Source organism: Loxodonta africana, chromosome 2, assembly GCF_030014295.1.
Source record: "Loxodonta africana isolate mLoxAfr1 chromosome 2, mLoxAfr1.hap2, whole genome shotgun sequence".
Lineage (NCBI taxonomy): Eukaryota > Metazoa > Chordata > Mammalia > Proboscidea > Elephantidae > Loxodonta > Loxodonta africana.
This window is the reverse complement of record NC_087343.1, coordinates 194,937,942-194,958,696: the sequence shown is the minus strand read 5'-3', so window position 1 is coordinate 194,958,696 and position 20,755 is coordinate 194,937,942. Positions and strand designations below refer to the sequence as shown.

General features: G+C 43.8%; 1 protein-coding gene across 10 annotated transcripts in view; it reads right to left on the bottom strand.

Moving 5' to 3' along the window:
- Positions 1 to 444: 444 nt before the first annotated feature.
- Positions 445 to 20,755, bottom strand: part of HRH2 (histamine receptor H2) — a 77,430-nt gene continuing 57,119 nt past the window's right edge. For 8 of the 10 annotated variants that reach the window (XM_064279166.1, XM_064279162.1, XM_064279165.1 and 5 more), the window contains one exon: positions 445 to 5,853. In XM_064279166.1, coding sequence (XP_064135236.1) covers positions 5,664 to 5,853 — 190 coding nt within the window. In that variant the 3' untranslated portion in view covers positions 445 to 5,663. The other 2 variants (XR_010321025.1, XM_023551594.2) reach the window with 2 other exon arrangements.

Below are 20,755 nucleotides of genomic sequence, written 5' to 3'. Positions count from 1 at the left end.
TGAGCAACCTTGAGCCATCTAAACTCACTGTAAACTAAGGACCAGGTGGAGGCAGGTAACGCAGGTGAACTCCAGGTACTTTGCAGGCTCCATCACAGTGAGTGGAATCTGATTCTCCATCTCACCCAGTTCAACTCTGTCATGATTTTAAAGGGATTTTCTCTGTCCAGGCTCCTGATTAACCCTCTCCCACTCGTCACCCTTCTGAACTGGGTGTAAACGTGGTCCAGCTCAATGTGCGCCAGAAAAGTTCCTGTTAGAAATTCTCGGTTGATGTGGTCCATATCTTCCCACACTGCGCATGCCTGCAGCTTCCTCCCAGCCTTGGCTACCCTAGCCTTCATCCTGTCTCCTGTTCCTTCATTAATTCCCCTGTAATGTTATTGGAATCAACTCAACAACACACAATGACAAAGTTTATGTGAGGGGCAGTGATGGCTAGTGGTAGAATTCTATTGTTCCACGCGGGAGACTGGGGTTCAATTCCTGGCCCATGCACCTCATGCATAGCCATGACCTGTCTGTCAGTGGAGGCTTGTCTGTTGCTATGATGCTGAACAGGCTTTAGTGGAACTTCCAGGCTAAGGTGGACTAGGAAGAAAGGCCATTACTTCAGAAAATCAGCCAAAGAAAACCCTGTAGGTCACAAGGGTCTGATCTCAAAAGATCGTGGGGATGCTGCAGGACTGGGCAATGTTTTGTTCTGTCATGCACACGGTTGCCACGTGTTGGAGCCAACTTGGCAGCAGCTAATGATAGCAACAACAATATTTATGCACAACCTTATCTCTCTGGAAGGCAGGGGCTGTCTGACTCCTTTGGGTCAGCAAGTAGCTAAGGTCTGCAGGGAGATGCTAATGAAACGTTACTATCAACCCTCACCTGCAACAGTCTCCTCACATTCACTCTGCCTCCACTCCCTGCTCCCCCAATCTATTCTCCAAACTGCAGTCTGAATGATCTTTTCATAAGACAGACCTCATCATCTTAGCTCCTTCCTGATTAAAACCTTTCGAAGCCTTCCATTACTCGTAAAATACGAGGCAATTCTTAATGCAGCCACGAAGCCCCCAGCTTATCTCCTTCCCTTTTGTCTAGTGAGCAGTAATGGCATTTGCTTCTCTTCCACTTCCCTTTGGTGAAATCTAAACCTGCTGGAATGGTGTTGTGGGAAATGTGGTTCCCAGGCTTCTGGGCCTGGCTGTTTTCCTATAAAAAATGAATCAGCGTCATTCACGGTGATCCTGTGTGTGCCAGAGTAGAACTGTGTTCCATAGGGTTTTCAATGGCTAGTTTTTCAGTAGATCACCTGGACTTTCTTCCAACGCACCTCTGAGTGGACTCAAACCTTCAACATTTTGGTTAGCAGCCGAGTGCATTAACAGTTTGCATAACCGGGACTCCAGTTACCTATAAAGTAGCCCCAATATTTGCCTCACCCATGGTTATAGTTAATGCAGTCAGGGAATACTTCCATGGCTATCCTTCCCTGTTGTCTTTTCCATCTACACAGAATTCCCCACCTCCTGCTGCCTGTCTCCTGGGGACACTGCTACACCACCATGGTGTCCTTGACTCTGGCCAGCTCTCTCCCTTTCCAAAGACCTTTCCTTGGTGTCATTGGGATCCTTTGCATATAATTCATGAATTTTTCTTGACCCAGTTTATTTCTTACATCACACTCACCTACCCGCTGTCGTAGGCTTCCTAGATTGGCAAGCTTTCCGTTTCAAAGATGTCTTTTCTTCCCACTTATCAAAGGCATCTCTGAGTCTTACAACTTCAGAAATATTCCATCCACTAACACTTGCTGGATCCCCTGGGTGGTGCAAATGGTTAATGTACTGGGCTGCTAACTGAAAGGTTGGAGGTTCAAATCCACCCACAGTGTCTTGGAAGAAAGGCTTGTTGATCCACTTCTAAAAAAGCTGTCACTGAAAACTTTATGGAGCCCAGTTCTACTCTGACACACATGGGGTTACCCTGAGTCAGAGTCGATTTAATGGCAACTGGGACTGGAACTTTTACCTAGCACCTGCTATCTACCTAATTCTACCAGGTGAGTGGGACAAAGACCTAATCTTTCCGATCAGCCCTTCTCTCATTTCTAACAGGGTATTTGAAAATGAAGCTTAGCTTCCTGAGAATTTCTTTACTTCTTAAAGCAATTTCCAATTTGGCCTTCACCTCCACATTTTATCATAATTCCTTTTCTAAATCAAGACACCATATACTGAAGTTTGGGGAGTATCTCCTCACCAGGAAGTGAAAAAATGAAACCACAAGGCAGCATCTGTTTCAATGGCTTTATTGGGACGCGGTGGAAACATAGAGCAGTGTTTGCTGATCCTACCACATTTGCTCCTCCTCGGGCCGCATGCACACTATGTCTGCAGCCAGCAGAGGCTCCAGGAGGCTTCCAGAAGGGTGGGGGGCAGTCCAGAGACAGGCTGCAAGGAGGCCCTACAGTGGCAGCTGGTGTGTGGGCACCATGGGTGGGATCCCTGACCTACTGAGGCTGCAATGAGCCTGACCAGTTTGTTTGCACGTGAGGTCTTGCATCTCCAACTACTTGTCCATGCCTTAGACACTTGCCTGAGGCTCCTGAGAAAACCTCCAAGGAGGGGACTCCAGGGCTTCCCCACCAGAAGTGATCCTGTCAAAGGGCCAAGCATCTCTAGGGGTCATCAGGCAAATCCTGCCTTCAGGTTTATTGGCAGGTACACTGCTTTAAGTATCTGCTTTGTCCTTTCTCTGCTCTCTTTCATTCAACATATATTTATTAAGCTCCTACTGTGTGCCAAGCTTACTTTAGACACATCAGGAAACACCAATCACTAGAAAAGGACATTATGCCTGGTAAAGTAGATGGCCAACAAAAACAAGGGAAACCCTGAGTGAGATGGATTGATACAGTAGCTACAACAGGCTCAAACATACCAGTAATCATGAAGATGGCGCAGGACTGGGCAACGTTTTGTTCTGTCGTATGAAAGTCACCATGAGTTGGAGCTGACTCGATGGCAACTAAAGAACATGTGCCAAGCACTGTTCTAGGGGTTACACGTACAATGGTCCTCAGGATCAGGCAGGACCTCATGAGTTGGAGAGACAGACGGTAGTCAATCAATCACACAAATGACTGTGAAATGACAGTTACTTCATATTTCTGAGGGCGTGTTGCAGGGGACTGGCCTAGTATGGGGGCCAAGGAAAACTTCCTCAAAGGACTGACATCTGAGCTGAAGTCTCAAGGAGTTAACCAGCCAAGAGAGCATGATGAGCATCTCAAACTATGGGAAGAGCAGTGTGCCAGCCTTGTGGCCGGAACGAGCGGAGTCAGTTAAACAAACAAAAACACGAAGGCCAGTAGACCTGGAGCGAAGAGATGGAGAGGAGTTTGGTGCAGGGAAAGGCTGGAGAGGCATGAAGGGGTCGACTACACGGGGCCTATGGGCCATGCTAAAGATGGTTTTATCCCTGTGGTGACATGGTCAGTGTCACGGATTGAATTATGTCCCCCCAAAATATGTATTGTAAATCCTAACCTCTATGCCTGTGGTTATAGTCCCATTTGGGAACCAGTTGTCTTTATTATGTAAATGAGGCAGGATTAGTGTAGGGTGTATCTTGAATCAATCTCTTCTGAGATATTAACAGATTAAACAAGAAGCAAGAAGAGAGATGCCAAGCCATGTGAAGACTGCACAGGAGCAGAAGCCCAAAGAGACAAGGACCTTCCTCCAGAGCTGACAGAGAGAGAAAGACTTCCCCTAGAGCTGGGCCCCTGAATTCTGATTCCTATCCTCCCAAACTGTGAGAAAGTAAACTTCTGTTTGTTAAAGCCACCCATTAGTGCTGTTTCTATTACAGCAGCACTAGGTAACTAAGACAGTCAGGTTGTATCCTGAAAGGCCCATGTTGGCTGTTTCAGGTGGACAGTGAATTGGAGGGAGGCGAGTGGGGATGAGAAGGCCTGTGGGGAAACAGTTTCGGTTGTCCTGATAGGAATGGTGGCAGTGGGACAGAGTGATAGCCATGCCTATGGATAGAAGTAAGCATATAGTAGATTCATAGAAAGCTGGGCTCAAGTGGTTAGACCATGAGGAGAGAGGAAGAACAAGACACCCAGGATGATCCTTGGCCTACGAAGCTGGGTGGTGAGGCTTTTGTCTGAGACGGAGAACCTTGGGAGAGGGACAGGTACAGGGAGGATGTCAGAAGTGGAGCTGTGGACATATTCAGTGTGAGGTGCCTTCAAAACCCCCTGGTGGGGGTGTTGCATAGGCAGTGGTGGGACTAGAAGGATTTAGAGCCCAGAAGACTCTTGGGCTGCAGTTATAAGTCTGAGTAACTTTGTTCTAGATGAGGTCATGGAGGAAGACAGCATAGAGTATGAAGAGAAGAAGCCCAGGACTGAGCTTTGGGGAAGGGTGATATCTAATCTTATGGCTGGGCAGAGGACAGTGAGTTGCAAAAGAGGCTGAAACGCAATGAGGAGTCTTGGAAGACAAAGGAGAAGCGGTCTCCAGGTGGGGCAGTGGTCAGCTACTAAGAAGCCCTTCCTCTCTCTGGGGCTGCCACCACCCCCATCTCCTTGGGTCTCTTCAACAGTCCTGTAAACAGGAAAGGGGGAGCTTATCCCCTTGGAAGGAGGAGTAAGGAGGTGCTCAGAGGTCAGGAGATTTGCCAAAGGTCACGCAGTCAGCAGAGGGCACTGCTGGGTCAACCGCGTTCACCTCCCTTACATTCCCTCAAGCCCTGCCCCTTCCTCTCTGACATCCTGCAGACAGACAGACACACACACACACACACTTCCTCCAGAACTCTGTTCCACGCCACTTCTTCTTGACAGAAAGCACCAGAGAAAGTCAGTACTGTGGCATGAAGGGATTCCGCAGGCTCCAAGCCTCAGCCTAGCTAGGAGAGTGGGCTGAGTCAAGGGAACATCTTGACCTCTCCTTGAGAGGCAATGCAGTGTAGTGTCAAGAGCATGGGTGGGAGGCCTGGCATTTCGCCCATCCTCCCAGTCATTCATATTCATTCACTCAACAAATATATTCTGGGGGCCTCCTATGTGCCATGCACAGTTTCTAGCTGAGTGGCCTTGGGCAGGCCCCGTCCTTCTCTGAGCCTCAGTGTCCTTCTCTGCAAAGTTGTACATGTTATGAGTTCACGTAGGTGAAGTGTCTGGCACATGGCAGGTGTTCATTAAAGGTTAATTTTCTTTCCTTCATCCTACAGAACCTATGAGGGAGAGAGAGACTCACACTCTATAGCAACATCCCCGCCTTGCTCAGAGGACACACGTGCTCCCATATGTACACATCTGTGCACACACGCGCATGTCCCCATATGTCCTGCAGTCTCTGTGTGTGACTTCTATGGCCAGCACCAGAGTGAGCTTTGAACCCATGAGCTGCAGCATGTCTGGCCCAGGGCAGCCCTGCACATTCTCAGGAGATGCTGAGTACAGAGCAGGCTGTCCTGCCCCAGAATATCCCAACTGAAGCCAGGTGGTGTCTTCCGTGGCTCTGGAGGCTGGGTCCATACTGGCTCCAGGGCTCAAATCCTTGGTGACCAGAGAGAATATCTTCAGTGTCCTGGGGCTGGGCCTTGCACCACTCTGGGCCAGGTCTAGGGTGACCTGGTAGGCAGTGTCCTCAGCGGTTCTGGAGCAGCGTCCTCACTGCTTCCGTGGGCAGTGTCCTCAGTGGCTCCTCAGACAGTGGCTCCCCCAACTGCTCCTCTGCGGGGGCTCCCAGGTGCCTCTGAAGGAACTGAAGCCCCCACAGGCTCTTGCAGCAGCTCAGGAGGTTGCTGGAGCACAGGGTGCAGGGCAGTGCTGGCTTCCTGTGGGGACACAAGCACAGGTCAGGGCTGAGCTGCTGCTGAGCAAGGCCACCTGCTTCTCATTTTTATTTCTTCTAAGCCAGGCCCTGAGGGGGATGGGGTAAGATGGGGAGGGATGGGCCACCTTCCTTTGCCACCCAGAACAGTCCACATACAACAGTGACTTCTTCCCTCAATCCCCAAAGGGAAGCATTCTGGGGACCCACTTTCAAATCCCAACTCTGCTTCTAACATGCTGTGTGTCCTTGGTCTAGTCGCCTTACCTCTCTAAACCTCAAAAGGAGGCAAAAAACCCACCTTTCTAATTCTTGAAAGGATTAATTGTTAGACAATGTATATAAAAGTATCCCATATATTGCCTGGTACCTTCTCTACCATGAGTTGCCACTGAGCAATTCCAACTCATGGTGACCACATGTGTGTCAGGGTAGAGCTGTGCTCCACGGAGTTTTCAAAGGTTAATTTTTTGAAAGTAGAAAAAGAAGACACCTGTCTCCCAAGGTGTCTCTGGGTGGACTTCAACTGCCAACTTTTGGTTAATAGCCAAGCATGTTAACCACCTGCTCCACCCAGGGACTCCTGCCTGGCACATCGTAGAAGCCTAATTAATGCCTGCCTTTTCAGAGTTTTTTTTTTCAGAGTGTCCATGCAATGGTTCCTGAGCAGCGACTGTGTGCCTCTGATGAGTTGGAGGATAGTTGGGAGAAGTCTATTGTCATTATTTGTGGTAGTTAAGCTCTATAATGTCCCCGTGAACACTGAGTTCATGAATACCAAGCCAACCTTGTGCATCGGGTAACTCATTTTTCACCTCTCTGCAAATGCTGTGAATGGTCTAGAACAACCACAAGAGTGCAATTACTACCGATTTGGGGATTACAAGTAAATTTTAGCAATAAGGTGAAGTTGCAAATACGGAATCCACAAGTAATGAGGATCAGCTGCATAAAGATCTATTCTGCCTTGGGTTATAATCAAGAAGGAGCATATCTATCTCCCCATTGGAGGTGGGCACCTTGAAGGCAAGGCACTTCCCTTTCAACCCCAGCAACTGTAGTCAGCTCATAGTAGGTCCTCAGTGAACCTTTATTGATTCAAACTGATTGAAGGAGAGGTCATTGAAGGTGTGTTAGCCGAACCTTTTGGTAGGGAGGCTGTTAACCAAGTCTTTGATACACATTTTCAGAAAGAAGAGGCTTTCCTTCACCTAGGCATGCAAAGGCCCTCCATCTGCCCAGTTGCCTGCTGTGAGGCGGATGGTAGATCAGCTTTCTCCCTCAGCTCCTCTCAGTGAGTAAGAAAGAGTTCATTTGTCAAATTTATTTCAAGCCTCAATAGGTCGAAGGGAAAGGGTCAGTTTGGTGCTCCTGTGTTTTCAACACCTCTCAACACCTGTTGATGTCCCTTTATAACAAAGAGCGGGGGTAGGCGAAGAGCTTTTATCAGGCAATTGCTCTGAGCTAGACTTCGATGACATTATTCATTGTATCCACGATCATAAGTATTTTTTTTTTTCCCAAAATGATACTGGGTGTTATGGATTGAAATGTGTCTCTCCCAAAATATGTGTCAACTTGGCTAGGCCATGATTCCCAGTACTGTATGGTTGTCCTCCATTTTGTGATCTGACATACTTATCCTCCATTTTGTGATGCATTATAAATCCTAACCTCTATGCCTGTGGTGGAAACCCTGGTGGCGTAGTGGTTAAGTGCTACTGCTGCTAACCAAAGGGTCGGCAGTTCGAATCTGCCAGGAGCTCCTTGGAAACTCTATGGGGCAGTTCTACTCTGTCCTATCAGGTCACTATGAGTTGGAATCGACTCGACAGCACTAGGTTTGGTTTTGGTTTTGGTATGCCTGTGGTTATGGTCCCACTTGGGAGCAAGTTGTCCATTATGTTAATGAGGCATGATTAGGGTACAATATATCTTGAGTCACCGCCTTACCAGAGGGTATGATTCAAGTCAGCACCCTTATCCCAGTCACCACCCTTACCCCCCTTATTCAGATCAAGCCCTTACTTGAGTTACACCTTTTGTCTTACAAGAAGTAAAAGGGGAGAGAAGTAAGCAGAGATAGGGACGTCAATACCACCAAGAAGAAGAGATGGGAGAGGAGTGTGACCTTGGGTCCCTGAATTGAGAACCTCCTAGAACCAGGAGACAGAGAGAGAGAGAGCTGCACCAAAGATGGTGCAAGATGACAAGAAGCAGCAGCAGGGAAATGGAGGCAGCAGAACCAGGAGACTGGCACGAGATGGCATGAAAGCTGATCCACAGAGCGTGAGAGAGCTGAGTGCCTTCAGGTAGGAGACTTCCTGGCAGAGTTGGCTGTCTCTGGGCACTTATTAGCAAAGTTGAAGAGCTTTATAATACTTGCCCAAGCAGGGCACCAGCGGGGCCAAGGAGCCGAAGGGCTGAGGGCCAATAAGAGGCCTGTCTTTGAACATGGCTGAGAACATGCTGTCCTGATTGACAGGGACATTCCTTCAGAGCTGACGGAAAATGAAAGCCTTTCCTGTGAGCCAGCATTCTGAATTTGGACTTCTAGTTGCCTAAACTGTGAGAAAATACATTTTTGTTTGTTAAAGCCATTCACTTGTGGTATTTCTGTTATAGCGGGGAAAAAAAAAAAAAAACCACATTGCCATCGAGTCGACTCCAACTCATACAGACCCTATGGGACAGGATAGAACTGCCCCCTTAGGGTTTCCAAGGAGTGGCTGGTGAATTCAAATTGCCGACCTTTTGGTTAGCAGCCGTAACTCTTAACCACTGAGCCACCACAGCTCCTCTGTTATGGTAGTACTAGATAACTAAGACAGTGGTTTCCATTTATGGTGATGATACAAAGTTTCTCTATACATTTATTTCATTTAAAACAGTAAGATAGTTTACCGAATTAAGTATACATAATATAGGTGGAGGGGCTCTTGTGGAGCAGTGGTTAAGCACTTGGCTGCTAATCAAAAGGTGGGTGATTTGAACCCACCAGCTGCTCTGCAGGAGAAAGATGTGGCAGTCTGCATCTGTAAAGATTACGGCCTTGGAAACCCTATGGGACAGTTCCACTCTGCAGGGTTGCTATGAATTGGAATTGACTCTATGGCAATGGGTTTTGGGGCAATATACGTGGAGGAGCCTTGGTGGTGCAATGGTTAAACACTCGGATGCTAACTGAAAGGCTGGCAGTTAGAATCCACCAGCCGCTCTGGGGGAGAAAGACCTGGAGATCTGCTCCCATAAAGTTACAGCCTAGGAAACCCAATGGGGCAGTTCTACTCTGTCATATAGAGTCACTACAAGTGGGAATTGATTTGATGGCACACAACAACAATATAGGAGGAGAGTCCCTGGTGATGTAAATGGTTAAGTTCTCAGCTACCAACCAAGAAGTTGGAGGTTGGAGTCCACCAAAGACACCTTGGAAGAAAGGCCTCGCAATTTACTTCCAAAAACACAGCCATAGAAAACCCTACGGAGCGTAGTTCTACTCTGACACATACGAGGTTGCCATGAGTCTGAATCAACTCGTCGACAAATGGTTTTGGTTTTAATGCAGATGAAATAGGACGATGGCCTGGATCATGAAGGGGATTTGCAAGCAACTGCAGTTTGGGAAATGCTGAAGTAGAGGATGAGTCCACCCCAAGTCATCCCTGCCCAAACACAGGAGGAAAAAAGCATCACATGGTCTCCACAGAGGCTGGGTCTGGGGCTCCAGTTCAAAGGCAGGCCACAATCTGGGTTAAGGTCTGTCTAAGGCCATGAAGTCCCACTTCTGCTCTAGCCATTATCTATAAGTAGGTAGACCTGGTCAATGGAAGAAGCACACTTACTGCTCCTTCTCCCTTCCCCACAGCTAGAGGGAAGAGCCCTATGCCTCCCTCTGAGTCTATTAGACGCCAGTGAGGAAGTTGTGAGTTTGGAGACCTGACTTGGTCAGGCTCTGTGAGTGAGGTCACAGCCAACACCCAACCCCCAAGCTTCCTTCAGTGCATGTTGTTATGGGCTGAATTGTGTCCCCTCACAATATGTATTGAAATCTTCTTTCTCATACCTGTGGAATAGGTCCTTGTGTGCCAAAAACAGTTTGCGCTCAACTGCTAACCTAAAGTTTGACGGTTGGAGTGTACCCAGCAGTAGCATGGTAGACAGGCCTGGTAATCTGCTTCTGTTAAAATTATAACCAAGAAAACCCTATGGAGCAGTTCTACTCTGCACACATGGAGTCGCTATGAGTCAAAATTGACTCCACGGCAACTAACATAGATAATAATAACTGTAGATGTCATTCTGTTTGGAAATAGGGTTTCCTTTGTTATGTTAACTAGGCCATATCCAGGCAGAGTGGGTTTTAAGTATCATTACTTCTAAATTATAAGAAGAGCAGAATGGACACAGAGGCACACAGAGGGGAAAGACAGACCATGTGTGAGGATTGTCTAAAAACCAAGGAATCAAAGAAGGCCCAGGGCTACTGACAAGGAGGCAACCAATATGGCTGAGACCCTGATTTGGACTTTTAACCTTCAGAACTGTGAGCACCTACTTATGGTATTTCTATTATGGCAGCACTAGGTAACTAAAGGGCCCTTGGATGGTGCAAAGGGTTTGAGCTTTGCTACTGTGTAGGAATACTCCAGATTGAGGTGCCTGGCTAAAACAGGATAGCTAACCTCATTTTGAATCAAATTCCATATTGTTAATTAGTCTCCATTTTGAGTCAGACTTCAGCTTGACCAAAGCCTCTGCTTCTGCATTCCTGAGAATGTAGTCCGCAACTTCCCTAAATTTTAAACACTCTTATAAAAAAAAAAAAAAATTTTTTTTTTTTTAGAAAGTAAGGGTAGGGGTAAGACTGTGGCTGTTCCAGGAAGGGTTTGTTGATTATGATGTTGGTGGTCTCTACCTGCCCCTCCTCAGTCTGCTGACATTAAGAGAAGATTATGGCAGGTGGGGCCAAGATGGCAGAGTAGTCAGATGCTTCCTGTGGTCCCTCTTAGACCAAAGACCAAAAAAAAAAAAAACCAAGTAAGTCAATTATATATGACAATCTAGGAGCCTTGAACATCAAAGACCAAGTCGGAGGAATTGAACTGAGCAGCAGGGGGAGGGAGAGACGGTTCAGAAGCAGCAAGGAGTTGCCAGACCTAACCTGGCCAGCACCTGCACCCTGCAGGCTGGATCAGCTAGCGCATGAGTGGTGAGGCAAGCAGAGGTGCTTGGGAGGAGTTTTCCACATTGGGAGAGACTGAGCGGTGGAGAGTCTGCTCAAGGCTCCAAACCAGTGAGAAACAGTGCTCAAATAGTGAAAGATAAGTACAAGCATCTAACCTACTGTGCTGATTAAAAAAAAAAAACCTTACGGGAAGTACCACTCTCACGTTTACCCGCCCCCTCCCTGCTCTGCTCTGCGTCCTGGTCTGGCTTCAGAGATTGCTGTACTTCCTGGGCCGAAAGTAGGATGCATCACGTGTCCTGAGCCATTCTCCTGGCTTTGGAGAGCAGACAAATTTAAAAAACAGGGAAAAATAATCTGCCAGCTCCCTGAAGCCAGGAACTCAGGGCGGGCACAGTCCCTTTGCCTAGACACGGGCATAATGGGTGCATGGACTTTGAATGTCTTTCACCCCTGCAAAGACCTGTGTGGGCCCATTTCAACAGTGTAGGCCCTTGTTAGTACAGTACAACTGGGTGTACACCTGAAACCTATTTTCATCTGTATCAGCTATAAAGGGGTGTGGCAGATTCATGACATTTGACACCACCCTGCCCATTAAGCATGGTCCTCACCTATCCACATCAGGAGCCTGAGGACTGGTGGCTCCACACACTCCACCAGACCACCTGCTATACAGGTTGAAGAATAAGCGGTGATTCCCAGTCCTTACAGCCAACAGCATTAGGTGCCCACAGTCTGGCTGCAAAACCTACTCATCTACATGCACTAGGGAACAGGGACAAACCTTCCACCCAGACACTCAGGGAGAGCAGTCAGCCCCCTGCCTTGATCAACGTATGACCCCCTACTGCAACCATATACCTGTGCCTACTCAAATCACCCCTGCCCATCAAGGACTGTAGGTGAGAGCCTGCATCACATACTTGGTGACTGACAACCTGGACACCTGAACTGAATCCACACAAGAAAAGTAAATGAACTCCTGGGCTCACATACCTAGTAACAGTTCTAGCCACCCTGAAACAGGGCATGAGAGCTTCAAAGATGGCAATAACCAAGCTAGCTCACATGACCAGCCTATTTGGGCATATCAAAACAAAAGAAGCTATGACACAGTAAGCAAACATAAAATAAATAAATATAATTTATTGATGGCTTGGAGACAACAGTCAATATCAAATCACATAAAGAGGCAGACCATTATGGCTTCAGCAAGCCACCAAAAAAAGAATCAGAAAACCTTTCAGAGGAAGATAACTTCTTGGAATAACAAGAGGTAGAATTCAAAAGGTTAATATACAGAACTCTTCAAGAGATCAAGAAGGAGATCAGGCAAAATGCATACCAAGCCAAGGAACACAAAGACAAAGCAATAGAAGAACTTAAGAAGGTTATATAAGAGCATAATGACAAATTTAACAGGCTCCAAGAATACATACAGAGACAGCAAACAGAAATCCATAAGATTAACAATAAAATTCAGAATTTCAGAACTCAATAGCAAGTCATAGGGGCAGAATTGAGGCACTGGAAGTCAGAATTAGTGAGACTGAAGATAAAGCACTTGACATCAACTTATTTGAGGAAAAATCAGATAAAAGAACTTAAAAAAATGAAGAAACCCTAAGAATTACGTGGAACTCTATCAAGAGAAATAACCTACAAGTGACTGGAGTACCAGAACGGGGTGGCGGGCGGGGGGTGGGGGATAACAGAAAATAGAGAGAGAAATGTTGAAGATGTGTTGGCAGAAAACTTCCCTGATATCATGAAAGATGAGAAGATATCTATTCAAGCTCATTGAAACCCACACAAGGTAGATCCCCAAAGAAAGTCACCAAGACATATTATAATCACACTTGCCAAAACCAAAGATAAAGAGAGAATTTTATGAGCAACTAGAGATAAATGAAAAGTCGTCTACAAAGGAGAACCAATAAGACTAAGCTCTGACTACTCAGCAGAAACCATGCAGGCAAGAAGGCAACGAGATGACATACATAAAGCCTTGGAGGAAAAAAATTCCCAGCCAAGAATTATGTATTCAGCAAAACTGTCTCCCAAATATGATGGCGAAATTAGGACATTTCCAGATAAACAGAAGTTTATGGAATTGTAAAAACCAAACCAAAATTACAAGAAATACCAAAGGGAGTACTCCAGTTAAAAAATCAATAACATCAGATAACAACCCAAGACTAGAACATAGGAAAGAGCAACAAGATATCAACCCAGATAGGGATGTCACAAAAATAAATCAAAGCTAAAACGCTGAAAATAGGGAAAAAGAGACGTCAATATGTAAAAGATGACAACATTAAAACAAAAAAGAGGGACTGAATAATGTAGCCATAGATCTTTCATATGGAGAGGAAGTCAAAGTGATATAAAGAAATAAAAGGTTGGTTTAAATGTAGAAAAATACAGGTAAATATTAAGGTAACCACAAAGGAAACTAACAATCCTCTGTTGCTGTCAATTCCGACTCATAGCGACCCTATAGGGCAGAGTAGAACTGCTCCATAGAGTTTCCAAGGAACACCTGGTGGATTTGAGCTGCTGATCTTTTGGTTAGCAGACGTAGCTCTAAACCACTACACCACCAGGGTTTCCTCTAACAATCCTACACACCAAAATAAAAAAAAAAAAAGAAAAACATAAAGACTCAGCAAATACAAAATCAACAGCAATGAAAAAGATGTAAAGAAAATACATACAGAAAAACAACTTAGCACAAAAAGTTAAGTGGAACAAAGAAACTGGCAACAACACACACACACACACACAATACATCAAAATGACAGCACTAAACTCATACTGATCAATAATTATGCTGAATGTAAATGGACTAAATGAACCAATAAAGAGAAAGAGAGTGGCAGAATGGATTAAAAAAAAAAAAAAACACGATCCATGTATATACTGCCTACAAGAGACACACCTTAGACTGAAAGACACAAACAAACTGAAACTCAAAGGATGGAAAAAATATACCAAGCAAACAACAATCAAAAAAGAGCAGGAGACTTTAAAGTAAAATCCACCATAAAGGATAAGGAAGGACACTATGTAATGATTAAAGGGTCAATATACCTGATGGATGTAACCATAATAAATATTTATGCACCCAATGACAGGGCTCCAAAATACATAAAACAAAGTCTAACAACATTGAAGAGAGAAATAGAAATAAACAATAATATTAGGAGACTTTTTTTTTTTTTAACACACCACTTTCGGTGAAGGACAGAACATCCAGAAAGAAGCTCGATAAAGAGACTAAAGATTTAAATACCACAATCAACCAACTCAGTCTCACAGACAGATACAGAACACTCCACCCAACAGCAGCCAAGTATACTTTCTTTTCCAACCCACATGGAACATTCTCCAGAATAGATCACATATTAGGCCATAAAGTAAGCCTTAAGAGAAGCCAAAATATGGAAATATTACAAAGCAGCTTTTCTGACCATAAAGCCATAAAAGTAGAAATCAATAACAGAAAAAACAAGGAAAAAAATCCAATACATGGAAACTGAAAAACACTTTGCTCAAAAACTGAGTTATAAAAGAAATTAAGGGTGGAATAAAGAAATTGACAGAATCAAATAAAAATGAAACCACATCATACCGGAACCTTTAGGACACAGCAAAAGCAGTGCTCAGAGGTCAATTTACAGCAATAAATGCACACATCCAAAAAGAAGAAAGGGCCAAAATCAAAACATTAACCCAAGAACTCGAACAAATAGAAAGAGAACAGCAAAAGAAGCCCTCGGGCACCAGAAGAAAGGAAATTTTAAATATTAGAGAAGAATTAAATGAAATAGAGAAAAGGGAAACAATTGAGTTAACAACACCAAAAGCTGGTTCTTTGAAAAGATCAACAAAATCTATAAACAACTGGCCAAACTGACAAAAGAAAAACAGGAGAGGAAGCAAATAACCCAAATAAGAAATGAGATGGGTGATACCACAGCAGACTGAACTGAAAGTAAAAGAATCATAACAGAATACTATGAAAAACTGTACTGCAACAAACTTGAAATCCTAGATGAAACGGACAAATTTTGAGAAACACACTACCTACCCAAACTAACACAAACAGAGGTAGAACAACTATAACAAGAGATCGAAAATGTAATTTAAAAACGCCTAACAACAACAAAAAAATCCCTGGCCCTGACGGATTCACTGGAGAATTCTACCAAACTTTCAGAGAAGAGTTAACAACACTACTACTAAAGGTATTTCAGAGCACAGGAAAGGATGGAATACTCCCAAACTCATTCTATGAAGCCAGCATAACCCTGATACCAAAACTGGGTAAAGATACCACAAAAGAAGAAAATTACAGATCAATACCCTTCATGAACATGGATACAAAAATCTTCAACAAAATTCTAGCCAACAGAATTCAACAACATAGCAAAAAAATGATTCACCATGACCAAGTAGGATTCATACCAAGTATGCAGGAGTGGCTCAACATTAGAAAAACAATCAATTTAATCCATTACATAAATAAAACAAATGACAAGAAGCACATGATCTTATTCTGCAACAATTGATGCAGAAAAGGCATTTGATAAAGTCCAACACCCATTCATGATAAAAACTCTCAACAAAATAGGAATAGAAGAGAAATTCCTCAATATAATTAAGGACGTTTATACAAAGCCAACAGCCAACATCATCCTAAATGGAGAGAGTTTGAAAGCATCCCCCTTGAGAATGGGAACCAGACAAAGATGCCCTTTATCACCGCTCTTATTCAACATTGTACTGGAGATCCTAGCCAGAGTAATTAGGCAAGAAAAAGAAATAAAGGGCATCCAAATTGGTAAGGAGGAAGTAAAAGTATCCCTATTTGCAGGTGACATGATCTTATACACAAAAAAATCCCAAAGAATCCACAAGGAAACTACTGGAACTTATAGAAGATTTCAGCAAAGCATCAGGATACAAGATAAACATACAAACATCAGTTGGATTCCTCTACACCAAAAAAGAGAACTTCAAAGAGGAAATCACCAAATCAATATCATTTACAATAGCCTCCAAGAAGATAAAACACTTAGGAATAAATCTAACCAGAGATGTAAAAGAACTATACAAAGAAAGCTGCAAGACAGTACTACAAGAAATCAAAAGAGACTTACGTAAGTGAAAAAGCATACCTTGCTCATGGGTAGGAAGACTCAACATTGTGAAAATGTCAATTCTACCCAAAGCGATCTACAGATACAATGCAATCCCAATGCAAATTCCAACGACATTTTTTAATGAGATGGAGAAACAAATCACCAACTTCGTATGGAAAAGGAAGAGGCCCCAGACAACTAAAGCATTACTGAAAAAGAAGAACAAAGTGGGAGGCCTCACACACTACCTGATTTTAGAAGCTGTTATACTGCCACGGTAGTCAAAACAGCCTGGTACAGGTACAACAACAGACACATAGATCAATGGAACAGAATTGAGAATCCAGATGTAAATGTACCCATCTATGAGCAGCTGATATTTGATAAAGCCTGAAAGTCTGTTAAATGGGGAAAAGACAGTCTTTTTAACAAATGTTGCTGGCATAACTGGATATCCGTCTGTAAAAAAATGAAATAAGACCCATACCTCACTCCATGCACAAAAACTAACTCAAAATGGATCAAAGACCTAAATATAAATTCTAAAATGATAAAGATCATGGAAGAAAAAATATGGAAAACGCTAGGAGCCCTAATACTTGGCATAAACAGCATACAAAACATTACTAACAACACACAAATACCAGAAGATAAACTAGATAACAGGGAGCTCCTAAAAATCAAACACTTATGGTCATCAAAAGACTTCACCAAAAGAGCAAAAAGACAACTTACAGGCTGGGAAAAAAATTTTGACTACGACATATCTGATTAGGGTCTGATTTCTAAAATCTACAAAATACCGCAAAACTTCAACCACAAAGAGACAAACAACCCAATTAAATAATGGGCAAAGCATTCAGGTGGCTAACAGATACATGAAGAAATGCTCACGATCATTAGCCATTAGAGAAATGCAAATCGAAACTACAATGAGATATCATCTCACCCCAACAAGGCTGGCATTAATCCAAAAAACACAAAATAATAAATATTGGAGAAGTTGTGGGGAGACTAGAACACTTATACACTACTCGTGGGAATGTAAAGTGGTACAACCACTTTGGAAATCGATTTGGCACTTCCATAAAAACCTAGAAGTAGAACCACCATACGATCCAGCAATCCCACTCCTTGGAATACATCCTAGAGAAATAAGAGCCGCCACAAGAATAGATATATGCACATCCATGTTCACTGCAGCACTGTTCACAATAGCAAAAAGATGGAAACAACCTAGGTGCCCATCAGTGGACAAATGGATAAACAAATTATTTTATATTCACACGATGGAATACTATGCGATAATAAAGAGCAACGATGAATCCTCAAAACATCTCATAACATGGATGAACCTGGAAGTCATTATGCAGAGCAAAATTAGTCACAAAAGGACAAATACTGTATGACACTACTATTATAAGAACTCAAGAAAACGTTCAAACACAGAAGAAAACATTCTTTGACGGTTACATGGGTAGGGAGAGAGGGAGAGGGGAATTCACTAACTAGATAGTAGACAAGAATTATCTTAGGTGAAGGGAAGGACAACACACAATACAGAGGAAGTTAGCATCGTTGGACTAAATGAAAAGCTAAGAACTTTCCTGAATACAACCAAACACTTCGAGGGACAGTGTAGCAGGGTCAGGGGCCTGGGGACCATGGTTTCAGGGGACGTATAGGTCAACTGGCATAACAAAGTTTATCAAGAAAACGTTCTGCATCCCATTTTGGTGAGTGGCATCTGGGGTCTTAAAAGCTAGAGAGTGGCCATCTAAGATGCATCAATTGGTCCCAACCATCTGGAGCAAAAGAGGATGAAGAACACCAAAGACACAAGAAAAATATGAGCCCAAGAGACAAAAGGGGCCACGTAAACCAGACTCCATCAACCTAAGACCAGAAGAAATAGATGGTACCCTGCTACCACCAATAACCACCCTGACAGGGAACACAACAGGAAGTCCCTGATGGAGCAGGAGAAAATCGGGGTACAGAACTTAAATTCTGGTAAAAAGACCAGACTTAATGGTCTGACTGAGACTGGAGGAACCCCAGAAGACATGGCCCCCAAACTCCCTGTTAATCCAGAACTAAAACTGTTCCCAAAGCCAACTCTTTAGACGAAGAACAGACTGGACTATAAGACATAAAATACTTGTGAAGAGTGTGCTTCTTAGTTCAAGTAGATACATGAGACTAAATGGGCAGCTCCTGTTTGGAGGTGAGATGAGAAGGCTGAAAGGGGCAGGAGCTGATTGAATGGACATGGGAAATTCGGGGTGGAGAGGAGGAATGCGTGGTCACATTATAGGAATAGCAACTAGTGTCACATAACAATGTGTGTGTAAATTTTTGCATGAGAAACTAACTTGACCTGTAAACTTTCGCCTTGAGCTCAATTAAAAAAAAAAAGAGAGAAGATTATGGTGTTGATGGTCTCTCACTATACCTCCCCATTTTACTGTTAGTGATTGGTTCCCTGGAAACCCTATGGGGCAGTTCTTTTCCATCCTGTAGGGTTGCTATGAGTTGGAATTGACTCGATGGCAAATTTTTTTTTAAATCACTTGTTTACCCTCTCCATATTACCACATAAAAGGCCCACCTCTCCCTTGGAAGGTGGGAACACTTGGTAGATTCCTCTCTGCCCTGTGTTTTCCCAGTTCACAAACTGTATCACCCTCAATAAATTTCTTTGCTTTTACTTTTACAGTAGTGAGCGTTCTTACTCTTCAATACTACTAATGTAAAGTGTTGTGGGTCAGACTCACCCAGTGCTGCCACAGAAGAAAGGCCTGGCCATCTGCTTCCATAAAGATGACAGTCAAGAAAGCCCTATGGGGCAGTCTACTCCGCACTCATGGGGTCACCATGAGTCGGAATCATTATTTATTTAGGTAACCAAGTCACAGGGGCACATTCCAGTGTAGCCATTCCTGGAGCCTGTGTGGCCCAAGCTCTCTTTGCAGGTTTGGCCAGCCTCTCCTTCCCCAGGGAACACTGTGCCCTCACCTTGACCTCAAGGGCATACCCCTGGCACTCCAGAGGTTCAGGTGTCCTTTTTCAGGTTAGCAGTGTACATATTTGACCAGGCAGGCAGGTATCTGCCCTTGGATTAATATTGCAGAGCCTGCTGCTCTGATAAAGTAACTCGCACTGAAATTTGTGACATTATCAAAGAAAAGCTAGCTCTAGGCTACAAAATAACTACCTCTCTTTCTAAAAATCACCTAAGATAATACTATTGCAGAAACATCACACGTTCATAGTAAAAAACGCAGAACATATAGATTAACAATAAGAAAATAAAAATCTCATATAATTCCCCTACTCAGAGCTACCTCTCTTTGTCAGGTATTAGTTCAGTCGGTCTATATTTTTAAATGGTATACATCATATACTCAGAGAGGCTATCTATAAAACACATACGTTTGCTGTTGAGTCAATTTCAACTCATAGCAGCCCCATAGGGCAGGGCAGAACTGCCCCACAGGGTTTCCAAGGCTGTAGTCTTTATGAAAGCAAACTGCCACATCTTTCTCCCATGAGTGACTGGTAGGTTCCAACTGCTGACCTTTTGGGTAGCAGTCAAGTGCTTTAACCACTGAGATACCAGGGCTCCTTATAAAGTACATATGCATGGTTTAAAGAATATCGAAAATAATACTTGTGTAAACACCTCTCAGGTTAAAAAAACAGAATTTACCAGTACCTGATTTGTGGCTGTGTGCCTTCCTCTTCCCCAGGAGTAACCACTACCCTGAATTTTGCGTTACCCATTGCTTTCTTTACAGTTTCAACAAATACTTGTATATCCCTAAACAATATATCCACCACCCATCTGTTAGTTTGTTGTACTGTGGTGACTTGAGTGTTGCTATGATGCTGGAAGCTATACCAGCAGTATTTCAAATACCAGTAGGGTAACCATGGTGGAGAGGTTTTAGCAGCGCTCTCAGGCTATGATGAACTTGGAAGAAAAAAACTGATGTTCTACTTTTTAGAGTCAGTCAATGAAAACCTTATTTAGATCATAAAATATTGTGGTATTTTGCTTACTTACTTTGGATGTGCCATCAAGAAGGGCTGATCACTGGAGAAGGACATTGTGGTTAGTAAAATGGAGGACAGAGAAGGCAAGGGAGACCCTCAATGAGATGGAGTGACCCAATAGCCCTAATGATGGACTCAAACATAGTGTCTTAGCATCTAGTGCTGCTCTAACAGAAATACCACAAATAGATGGCTTTAACAAACAAAATTTTATTCTCTCAGTTTAGCTGGTTAGAAGCCTGAATTCAGGACGTCAACTCTAGGGGAAGGCTTTCTCTCTCTGTCTGCTCTGGGAGAAGGTCCTTGTCTCCTTTCAATATCTGTGGACCCGGTGTTCCTTGGAGATCTCCATGTGTCTTGGCATCAATCTTCTCGGGGGTCTAGGAAGATCTCAGTGCAGAGACCCCAGGTCCAAAGGACGTGCTCTGCTACCAGCTTTTCTTTCTTGGTAGTAGTGAGGTCCCTCCCTTCTCTGCTCACTTCTTTCTCTTTTTATCTTCTTAAAAAAA